At 36.5% G+C, this 12,738-nt stretch overlaps 1 protein-coding gene across 2 annotated transcripts in view; it reads right to left on the reverse strand.

The window, feature by feature from the left end:
* Window positions 1–12,738, reverse strand: part of LOC111865704 — a 265,440-nt gene that overhangs the window by 120,260 nt on the left and 132,442 nt on the right. For both annotated transcript variants that reach the window (XM_023853933.2, XM_023853941.2), the window contains exons 6-10: window positions 11,480–11,620; window positions 3,595–3,824; window positions 3,190–3,383; window positions 992–1,356; window positions 595–764 (exon numbers count right to left, since the gene is read on the reverse strand). In XM_023853933.2, coding sequence (XP_023709701.1) covers window positions 595–764; window positions 992–1,356; window positions 3,190–3,383; window positions 3,595–3,824; window positions 11,480–11,620 — 1,100 coding nt within the window. The remainder of the gene's footprint in view (window positions 1–594; window positions 765–991; window positions 1,357–3,189; window positions 3,384–3,594; window positions 3,825–11,479; window positions 11,621–12,738) is intronic.

The following is a 12,738-nucleotide window of genomic DNA, read 5'->3' on the forward strand; positions in this document are numbered from 1 at the left end:
CACAGTTGGTAGGACTCCTTGAAAGAGTGATCAGCCCATCTCAAGGACGCTACCTAAACACAGGACAACACAAACACAGAATAAACGCATACACACACCAAACATCCATGCCTTGAGTGGAATTTGGACCCACGATCCTATTGTCTTAGCAAGCGAAGACAGTTCATACCTCAGACCACATGACTACTGTGACTGGCGCATTAACATAATACAGTTTTCAATTAACAGTCAATAGTAAAGTGAGATGGGCTGGAGCAGTATGTCATATTACTTCTTTATCATGTTTAATATTAGACTAATAAATAATGGCTAATCTGACATAATCATTTCTACTTCTAACAATCCTTAATCTAGAATCATAAATAATGACCATTATTCAAAATTTGACTTCCAGATTAAGATAAACCATATCAAATAAGCATAACACTCTTCTAAAATATCATCCTGATACTGTAGCTGAAGTAAAGAGATAAACTTGAAGAGTTTCACATCAGTGAGTCAGAGATTGAAGCTTCACAAGATTAAGGCAGACACAAACACTACCTACCATATAAACTATTTTACTTTTATTAGAGTTTTAATTTCACATCTCACCTGCACAAAATCTGACTGGTGCACATCAAAATCTTCAAACTTGAGAGAGAGTGCTCCACCACCTGGCTTCTTGATCTTGTAGAGACATTCTTGGTTGCTAGGGTAGTCACTTAAACCAAAAGCTGGTGAAGTGAAAGTGCCATTCATTGATGTTATGGATGCCCTACATCCTGCACACAAAATTAATTTCTACAATTATGTTATATCTTCTGAAGTACATATACAAAAATCCCTTAAATTAATAGCTTTTTGAAGAAAGTCGTCTTACAGCTTTTTGTTTAAGACTAACCATATATTATGTATATGACATTTTATTTCTGTGTTATAGAATGGAAACCAAAAGTTATTATGAAATTTTGAACAGATCCAAAGTTGTAAATATAACACAAGCACGAACCTTGCAAATACTTGATTTTGAATCCACGACGAGAATCACCCAGACTGGTTTTGAAGTACACATACAACTGATTTCCTGTAGACATTATAAGGTGGAGGTTATCCTCTGCTGATCCAGTAAGACGAGCAATTGGTTGACTCTTGGGATCATCACCATTTCGAATAAGGATGTAATCTCGATTTGTTTCCAGATCCAAGTCTTCTATTTCTAGAGTAACAATTCTTCCAATCTGAGCCCCAATGATGTATAAGCACTCTAATCCACCAGGGTAATCCTGAGGATAGCCAGGTGATGTCAGAATTTGCGGCTGTGGGGTGGCTCGCAATACGCCTCCACATGTCTGCGGCTCTGTCTTCCATGATGCCCTGTAGGTCAATTTTTAAAAATGTTAATAGCTATTGAGAAATGTTTCATAATGAGTATTTCTTGTGTCACATTCATGTTAATGCTCATGCAGTCCATGGAAATAGTGGGAGAAAGGGCATGAATAAACAACTACATTGTAGTCACCCAAGGGCATCTGATGATTATTAAATTTGTTAAGAAATTCTGTGTTATGAATTACTCGTATTTCATTCTTAAGTTATTTAACTACACCACTTCAAAGTCAGCATTGAATGGTACAAGGAGATGGTCCTGACTGATGAGCAGATAACGGTTTGAAAGGAGGTGGTCATGGATTATTTCAAGATACTATCACAACATTCATATGGATACATTGAGGGAAACCACAGAAATGTGGCAGCATACCCAGCAATATGACCAAGATTCAAATCGAATATCTAATGAGTGTAAGTGTAGAGCACTACTGCTACACTAAACCACTTGGATGCTGTTAATTAAAACCAAAGTTTAGTTAGTCATTACACTGACAGTAGCCCATCAATGGACCATGTCCTCCAGTTCATACCTTCACAATGTACTTCCTTAAGATTTATTTTTATACTAAGCTTTCACTTGCAAATAGGAGGCAGTCCAATAATCATTTTCTTTCAGATCAGATATGGATTTATGTACCCAAAGCATCCATGAAATGACTACATTAAAATCTGGAAATTACAATCTGTAATTCTGGCTATCACAAGAATTCTGTATCCTGTATTCATGATTCATCATTTAGAATTATTTACTTCTGCAGGAAAAATAATTTAATTACAAAATCTTTAATTTCAAGATGACAGACCACAAGCAAGAAAGATGTGCTGTGAAGTTTAAAGTAGAGCATAAGAGAGCACAAGACAGCAAACTGGATATTTCAAAGAACTGATAGAAGCCAGAGCCAGAGATCTCAGTGACGATAAAGCTTAAAAGATTGCAATGGGCTGGGCATGTACAGAGAATGGCTAAGGAGCGTATCCCAAAGAAAATATTATACAGTACACAATAGGTGGTAGGAGACGTGCTGGGAAACAAAGAACTAGATGGATTGATGCGGTGGAAGAAGATGCAAAGAAGTTAATGGGCGTAAGGAACTGGAAGAGAGCAGCGCAGGATAGAGAGCCCAACATCGGGCTGTTGCGCCATAGAAGAAGAAGAAGACGAAGAAGAAGAGAGAGATCAAACATTAGAAGTACCCATAAACCTATAGCCTTACTTTAATTTAATTTGATTTGTTTGTTTAGGTTAATTTAAAAAATTTTTCTGAGTCTTGATGGTAGACTGTAAAGTTACAACTGTGTAGAAAATGTTCAATATGAACACCATGTGAATTTCATGGTGACATGACATTTCTCTCATCTATTATATGTTCATCCGGAATTCAGTAAAAATATAGCAGATCTATTTTTTATTTACAAGACAAAACTTATTATTATTATTATTAGTATTAACAGTCTTTACTACTACTACCACCACTACCGTTGCTGTCATCATAGTTGTTACTGCAGTTGTCATCTTTGCCACTGATGTCATTGCAGCAGCAGCAGCAGCAGCAGTAGTAGTAGTAATTGTAGTAGTAGTAGTAGTAGTAGTAGTGGTAGTGGTAGTGGTAGTGGTAGTGGTAGTGGTGGAGGTGGTGGTGGTGGTGGTTTGTGGGGATATTATTCATAAAGTTCAAGACGTTAGCTAATAAGACAATTACATTCATATGCAAAATGCAATTTCTAAATCTGCCACTAACAGTAGCTATTACTCGTAATAAAAAAACTAACTGTAGTATCTAACATGGAGACAGCAATGTCCACTGATATTACACTAACCTGAATCCTTTTCTTTCTACAGATGCATCAGTGCTGAATTTGATGATCATGAAGTTTGAGGCTGAAATAAACAACTTATTGCTGAGATCTTGTTTGCCTGACAGTGTTGCCAGATTAAGTGACTTGTCTTCAGTACGTCCACCGACCAGAATCTGAACTGTGTCAAATGACTTCTCTGTTTCAAATTCTTGAAACTGTTGAAGAATAAATATATAAAATACAGAACATAAAAGACTGTAATTAGGACGTGTATGAAAATACTATACTTCAAATCTATTTCATCATTTAAAATTCAAATATCCAATGAGATAAATCTGTAAGAAAACAGTAATTATACTGATAATAATTCTTAATCCACAATGTATAAAAATGGAACCTCATACATGTACAGGAAAATAATCCTACCTGCAGCAATATGTTATGTCCTTGAGGACCTTCAAGTGTCCATTTGCAGTCTGCCAAGGGTTGGTACTTATGTGGATAATTTGGGCTCTCTACAACATCCCCACTGCTAGCCATATAGTAATGGCAACTGGATGGACAATCTAATTCATCTGACCAATCACCACAGTCATTTTGGTTGTCACAACGAAATTCTGCATTCACACACTGTCCATTTGAACAGTGGTATGATCCTATAAAAAAAAAGGAAAAAATATTGCAATGTACACCCGTTCATAATATTCTTGGCTTCTCAGCATATTAGAACATGCTGATAAAAGAAAATGAAATCATTATTGGCATTCCTAGACATTTTTATTTTTAAGTATGGGTGTTACATATTGTGGCGTGCTGCCAGGAAGGCCGGACTTCAGAAAGTCCATTGCTGGTCAACGTCTAGCAATTCCTAGGAATCGAAACATAAACAGGCCGTTGCCTAGGGAAGTGCTTAATCAACAGAGGCCGAATGGTTGGGTTCCCACAGCAACAAAGCAACCAACAATATGGGGCATCTGTTGCTAGGAAAGGCATTGGTGGACATGCCTGACATCAATATATGATATCTGTTGGTAAGCAGTGATGTGTTTTCCGTAGGTGGTCCATGCCAAGCCTATATAGGGAGCAGTGAACATTAAGAATAAATGGATTACAAAAGGGATAATGATCTCATGTAAAATAAAGAGAGAACTCTTGTTATTATGCAGACATAGGGATGATTTAAATCTTAAAATATATTATAAACAATACTGTAAAATAGTATCAAAAGTAATAATAGCTGCAAAAATATCATATTACATACGTCATTTCAGAAATAATGCAGGCAATTTTTTGTTTACGTCCATGTTTATTTCTTTTTTAATATGTCTTTACAGTCCTTCAATATAGTCCCCCTGCTTCTCAATGACCGAGTCCCAACATGTAGGAAGCTTTACTATTCCATCCAGGACACCATCTTTGTTTATCTGTCGAATGGCTTGGGTACTGCAGCAGAAATCTCTTCCAGAGAAGGAAAAACGACGGCCTCGCATAGGTTGTTTCAACTCTGGGAATAAATCGAAGTCTGGTGGACTCATGTCTGGGCTGTAGGGAGCATGAGGCAACACCTCCCAACCGTATTGGCCCAGCTTTTCTGTTACGACATTCCCGATGTGCGGGCGAGTGTTGTCTTGGAGAATGATCGGCCCAGCCTCGAGCAACTGAGGTCGGTTTTTGTGCATTTTTCTGCACAGATCTTGCATAAAGCCAAGATAATAAACTGCTGTGACACTTTTCCCGCACGGAACTCTGTCATAATGATTCCTTGGTGATCATAAGCAAAGATCATCATTTGTTTGACCTTTGATTGAGATCATCGAAATTTTTTTGGTGGTGGGGAAGATGGACCTCTCCATTCGTTGGACTGTGATTTCAGCTCCAGTTCAAAGTCTGTGGATTTCTGTCAGGTTTTTTCCACGTAAAATTTTGATCTTAATGTACGACCTTTGATCTTCAACAGTCACAATACCCGAGAACCGTGCAGGCTCTCTTCTAACTCATGTTACTTAATAACAGAGTACATTATAAATGAAACAAAATAACGTGCTTCTTTCTCAAGCCCTGAACTGTAAGTGACATGAGGCTCACTGTTGTTGCGTCATCTAATCCGCAGTGTTGCCAACTTGTGCATTATAAATGAAACAAAATAACGTGCTTCTTTCTCAAGCCCTGAACTGTAAGTGACATGAGGCTCACTGTTGTTGCGTCATCTAATCCGCAGTGTTGCCAACTTGTGCATTATTTATGAAATGACACACATACAACAGAATTATTCTTAATTCTAATAAAATGAAAAGTACTTGGAAAATAATAAATGAGGATAAAGGGAAAATAAAAAGGGATAAAGGTATTCATTCCATAATGGTAGATAAAGTAATAATGAATCAGAACAAAATTGCAAATGCTTTTAACAAACACATTCTATCTATAGTTTATTCTATCATATCATTTAATAATAAATATATAAGCTCGAATACATCCAATCCAATCAATTACTTAGTAAATACGTTAGGAGACCTTTTACTAAAATGAATTGGCAGTATGCCTCCACTTATGAAATTGAAAAAAATTATTAAATCATTAAAGACTAAAAACTGAAATGGATATGATGAAATTTCAAACGGAATAATAAAATTAAGTTCACCATTTATAATTTCTCCACTTACTCATATTTGTAATGCAATACATAATACTGGTATTTTTCCTGATAGATTAAAATTTGCCATAGTTAAACCACTATCTTGAAAATGGAAAACTCAGAATATATCCAACTATAGACTTACATCACTGTTGACTTCTTTTTCTAAGATCACTGAAAAACTCATATATGCAAGACTTATTACTCATACTGAAGCAAATAATTTGTTGGCACATGAACAGTATGGTTTTAGGACACCCTCCTCAACTGAGAAGGCAGCTTTTACATTGATAAATAATATTCTAACTGCTATGAATAACAAGTTAATGGTGGGAGGCATTTTTATGATTTACAAAAGGCGCTTGATTGTGTTAAGCATAAGATACAGGGTTATTCAAAAAGAATGAACCGATTTTATTATGCAATATTTTATTAAAGGAAAGTAATACAAAAATCCAGCCAAGTCACAAGTATTCTACTCACAATCAACTTTTATTTCCTGTCTTACAAGTGTTCAATGTGGCCACCACCTGCAGCATGGGCAACATCAATGCGATAAGAGAATTCCTCCCAGGCGCGTATAGCATATCACGATGCACTGAGTTTATCGCTGTTGTTATTCGATGTTTAAGGTCATCGAGGTTAGTGGGTAGCGGTGGAACATAAACGTGATCTTTTACATATCCCCACAAGAAGAAATCACACACGGTGAGGTCTGGGGATCTCGCAGGCCAAGCCCCCCTCTGACCAATCCATCGCTGGGGCACTTTTTCATTTAAAAAAGCTCGGACCATCAGGTGCCAATTGGGCGGTGCTCCATCTTGTTGAAAAATGAAGTCATGCGAATCTGCTTGCAGTGAAGTGAAGGGCCAGTTCTGGAGCATATCGAGATAGGTTTGTCCTGTAACGGTGTTTCCTTCAAAGAAAAAGGGACCATAAACCTTGTCCTGAGACACAGCACAGAAGACGTTCACCTTAGGGGAATCTGTTCCCCAAATACGCACATTGTGACGATTGACTGCCGCTCAAGTGAAAAGTCGCCTCATCACTAAAAATTAATCGTGAAATGAAGGTTTCGTCTTCCATCATCTCCAGCATCGAATCGCAAAATTCCATCCGCTTCTTTTTGTCGTCATTGGTAAGTGTCTGAACGAGCTGCAGTCTGTATGGTTTCAAATGTAAACGTATTGTTAGCACGCGCCAGACAGTGAATTGAGGGATCGCAAGCTCACGGCTAGCTCGATTTGTTGACTTCCGCGAGCTCCTCTCAAACGCAGCACGGATTCTCGCCACTTGTTCCTCCGAGACTCGTGGTCGTCCTGGACTTTTTCCTTTACACAGACACCCACTCTCTTGAAACTGTCGAAACCACCGTCGAATGTTCTTAGGCCAGGGCGGATTAATGCCGAATCGCCTTCGAAAAGCACGCTGCACCGTGACAACCGAATTTGTTTTCGCGAACTCGAGAACGCAGAATGCCTTTTGCTGAGCAACCGCCCTTCCGAGGATAAACGAACAACTGAACGTTGCCGGAAGAAAAACGCGACTTCAGCGCCCCTGTGGCAGCCATTCACAACTTAGATAACGCCCCTTTCAAATGGTCACTGACTCATTCCATGTCGATGCTTGAGAATTGAAGCAATGCGGCATGAAATCGGTTCATTTTTTTAATAACCCTGTATTATTGGTTAAATTGGAATTCTATGGAATTGAAAGAAAATTCAAAACACTTATAGCACCTTATTTGACAGGTAGATATCAAAGAGTTGTATTGGGTAATAGAATTGACAGTAAAAACTCATCCAGGCCACGCCGTAGCTCAAGCGGTTAGTCGCTGGCTTCCCACAGCAGCGGCCTGGGCTTGATCCTGGCTCTGGTCAACTGGGATTTGTGGTGGACAAAGTGGCGCTGGGGCGGGTTTTCTCCGAGTACTTCGGTTTCCCCTCCCAATCTTCATTCCACCAAATTCTCCATCATCATAATCACCCGGGGCAGGTACAATAGGCCAATCAGTGGCTCTCGTGCCGAGTGGACCCAGTTGGACTCTACACTCCACTAAGCGAATTTAAAAAAAAAACAACTCATGCAAATGGGAAACAATTAAATGTGGAGTTCCACAGGGCTTGATTCTTGGTCCCTTATTTTTTTGTTTATATTAATGGTTTATCTAAAATAATAATATGGTATTATTTGCAGATGACACCACTATTATAGTAACTGACACTAATAAGTTAAACTTTGAAATAAATCTCAATCAAACTTTCAGAGATATAAGTACATGGTTTAATACTAATTTGCTTTCCTTGAATTTTAATAAGACTCAGTGTTGAGTTTCAACCTATGAATTATTATAATATCACTACTCAAATTAACTATAATCAAATAAATTTAACAAATGTAACTGAGACAAAATTTCTGGGATTAATTATTGATGATACTCTTTCATGGAAACAGCATATTGATTATGTTATTAGTAAAATTTCCATTGCATGTTATGCATTGAGAAATATAAAATATATTGTCCCTTTAGATATGTTAAAGCTAATTTATTTTGTTCATACACTTGGTCGTCGACTTACGGCCGACTTTCATTCTGACTGACAGGTCGTAAGTCGATCTGGTCGTATGTCGGCCATATATTTATTAACAGTATTTTTTAACCTTTCTAATCCTTTTATCATCTTTATAGTTTATTTTTAAAAACTTTTACATTTTAATCATCTTTTATTTTTCATTTTTTTGTGGTTGTAAGTGCGGCCGGTCATAAGTCACATAGGTCATAAGTCAATGACCAAGTGTATACATTCTATCATAAGTTATGGTATAATTTTTGGGGGTGGCTCTTCTTGTGTTAACAAAGTTTTTATATTGCAAAAGAGAGTTATTGGAATTATAACGAATTCTAGACCAAGAGAGTCTTGTAGGGACATTTTTAAGAATTTTAGAAATAATGATGTTCTTCTCTCAGTACATATAGTCATTACTTTTATACACAATTAATAATGAACATTTATTTAATTTTAACAATGAGGTTCACAAATATAAAACTAGAGCCCTCAATAATTTATATTTACCTGCAGTTAACCTAACAAAATACAATAGAGGTGCGTACATAGCAAGTACTAAAGTTTTTAATCATCTTCCTCAAACAATAAAAATGTTGGCTACTGATGCGAGAAGTTTTAAATCTGCATTGAAGAAGTTTCTATATCAGCATTCTTCTTATTCCATGAATGAATATTATCAACATAATTGGTCATAAGTGTGTAAATTTTTAATGTATTTAATTCAGTTAATATAGGTCATTTAAATAAAATTGTATTATTTCCAGTTTTATAGTAAGTTGTTTTTAAATTGTGTTTATTAATTAAAATCTTATTACATTTTTCACTTTATATTATTATTTATGTTAATCAATTAATGTAAGTGATTTTGATTATGTGACTCATGTAATTTGGTATATGTATCTTGATATATCTATGTTCAAAGGGACCATTTCCACATCCTAGGTTTGTTTCCTCTATGGATATATGGAAAATAAAGGAAATGAATGAATGAATGTAATTATCATGTGTGATAATTGTTGGTAGTTCTCCCTGGAGTACTTATTCAATAAAACAGCTCCATAAAATCCGTAATCCATAATTATTTGTCACATAACCCCCTACACATGACAATATATAAATTTTATACACTAGAAGAAATATGAATTTGCAACTGCAATTGATTATATAGAATATAAAGTGATAAAGGAGGAATACTAAACACTCTGCTCACAACAGTGATTTGGATAATCTGGTTTAATCAGTTTAATAGAAATTATCTATTTTTTCATTCAGGATATGTGAAATAGCTTAGAGCTCTGAAAGGTATTGATTGCAGAACACAACAATCTGCTACCATTTCCTTATTAAAATGAACACAGTTGTGTATATCAAGCTCTCTTCATATCAGTGTCTATATGGACCATTTCTGCAGGTATTCATGTGCATGTGCTTAAACCTCTGGTTGAAGAATATTCAAAGCAGATTCCTTTTAAGTTCTTACACCACTTTGTGCGAAATTATGTTTGACATAAGTTTCCTCAAAATTGTTTGTGCCATTAACTATTTGTAATTTTCTAAACACAGAAGTATGGGTTACTTGACGCCATAGCTCAAGCGGTTAGTCGCTGGCTTCCCATCGTGGCAGCCCAGGTTCGAATCTGGGTCTGGTCAAGTGGGATTTGTGGTGGACAAAGTGGCGCTGGGGCAGGTTTTCTCAGAGTACTTCGGTTTCCCCTGCTAATCTTCATTCCACCAATTGCTCCACAATCACCTTCACCTATCATCTGGGGCTGGTACAATAGGCCAGAAGTGGCCACAGTACAAGGGACTTAGTCCCACCCCACGAGCAATAAAAAAATGGGTTACTTGTAGCTGTGTTTGTGTCTTATCACAACATACAATGTCATCTCTCTAGTGAGACTGGTTCTTCAGTTTTATCAACAAAAAACCACCAAATAAATCCCATGTAGTTAGTTTTATTTTACATAAATTTACTGCCAGTGTTATGAAATATTATTGACTTCCACTAAATTATGTGTAGCATGAATGGGGAGAAGAGGAATGCATATAGGATATCGGTGGGAAAACCTGAAGGAAAGAGCCCACTGGGAAGACCAAGGTGTAGATGGGTGAACAATGTTAAAATGTATCTTAGAGAGATAGGATGGGATGGTAGGGATTGGATTGATCTGGCTCAGGATATGGACCAGTGGAGGGCTATTGTGAACACAGCAATGAACCTTCAGGTTCCATAGAATTATGGAAATTCTTGAGCTCATTCAAAATTAGCGATTCCTCAACAAGGGCTCAGCTCCATGAGTAAGTACACTAAATAATGCTATTGATATAAGTCTAACCTGCCTTTTATTTTGGAAACCAGGCCCAAAAGACCAGCTATTCTGAGTGATTTTATAGTTTTCTTCAGTCCTTCCAGGCGAAATCCAAGATAATACCTCAAATTAAACCATTAATGCTTCCTTTCATATTATTTCCATTTTATTATTGACTAATAAATCTACCATTTCATGCTATACAGTAGATTCTACTCACAGCGTCATTAAATGAACCACAAATAAATAAAAAAATATGTTGCTTCTACCACAAAAGTTACAATTCCCCTTATGTTGGTCTTGATGGGAATTAATTGATAATAAGTAAGTGGAATAGCCTTAAAAAGGTAAGATATTCACATCAGGGCATGCTGTAGCATAGTTGGTTGAGGCACTATGCTACAAGTTTCGAAGGTCACAGGTTCAAATTCTGACGAGGTCACTGGACTTTTCAATTGACCTAATTCTTCCAGCCACATGGTGGCCCTGTGGTAGACTGAAGCTCTAACAGAAATGAGTACTAGGAATCTTGCTGGGCGTAAAGGGTGGCCAGCCAGTGCGTAAGGCAGACAATCTCACCACCAGAATTTAAAGTTTAAGCTGTGCCCTGTTACCTGCAGAAACATATCAAAATGACAAGTGTGTCTTGCATGCCTACCTTTCACATAGCACCTTTGAAGAGAAGATACATAAAATTCTTAATTCTACTCTGATATTCTTTATTCCAGTATCATAAATATTCATCTTCAGTCACCAGTCAATCAGCAGTTAAAACAAAAAAATTAAGTGATATGACTTACCTGCAGGACATGCTGCAGATCTGCAGATGAATGGCAACAGAGACTCACATGTTGTTAACTCCCACGACTGATGACTGTCCATTAATGTCACATCCACACACTCTCCTGATCGTGGGTCAGGTTGACTTTGCTCCCAAAAGCCTGTAGCCAATGTAATAAATATGTGAACAGCTGAGCTATATAAACTTCATAATCTAATTCTATTTTCAGTTTTACCAATCCATAATATCATGACACACACTAATGTCTGACATATTTTCTCTAATTTCTAAATAAAGTCTCATAGAAAAAATCTCCTGGCTTCAGAAGTCTCTGAGGTAAATTTGAGCTCAGGCATATCTAGAGTGAGGAATTTATTCATAATCATTCATGTAGAAATATTATTGCATTTAATAAACACTAAGTAGCTAAATTATTACTCTGTCCTGATTCTTCTCCACATTCGTCTGCTAGTGAAGGAAGGAGCACACACATACAAGCTCAGCTCCTAATTTCCTTATATAACAACAGTTTATTTTATAAAAACTAATCTTACCTTTCACACCATTTAATTGTACAGCAAATCCTTAACAGTAGTACCAATCTTTTTAAAACTTCACTTCCTTTTAGCAGTATAGTTCATGTACAGTTACAGTTTAACACGTTGTGTACTCCTCATACAGTACGGACATTTTCTTTCATATGACGAGGCACCTCTACTCTATTAATTAACTTGCAATGTCATGGGCCTCCAATACCATCTTATATTTTTATTTTGTCCACGGAACGTATAAAGTAAACATATGACTGATTAGATGTTATAAAACATCAATTTTAATCTTGTTTTATATTATAACCTTCAGTTTCATATATAAATGACCGTTGTATTTTTACAAAAAATGAATTAACTATTTTGTCATTGTATCTAATTTTACTACAGTTCAATAGTATACAATATTATATCTCAGCATCCTGTTGCACTCTACACGATAAATGATACACAATCCGTCCCAAGTGCAAACAATATATATTATATGTCTTTGATCTTGTTCTTTTCTACACTACATGTTTCGGCCTCTATCGGCCATCATCAGGTGTATACTCTTAACGTTGCTGCCACACTGAAACCCAGTCTAAAATTTAACATTTAAAAACACATTGTTATTTTTGTCGTATTATCAACATCTACCTCGTTGATATGTGTCTGGTATGTAGATTATATTGCACACGTCAAATTTTCCTGTAGTAGCACTATAAAATCTTTAGTTATGATTTTAAAA

This window comes from Cryptotermes secundus, unplaced genomic scaffold (assembly GCF_002891405.2).
Source record: "Cryptotermes secundus unplaced genomic scaffold, Csec_1.0 scaffold968, whole genome shotgun sequence".
Lineage (NCBI taxonomy): Eukaryota > Metazoa > Arthropoda > Insecta > Blattodea > Kalotermitidae > Cryptotermes > Cryptotermes secundus.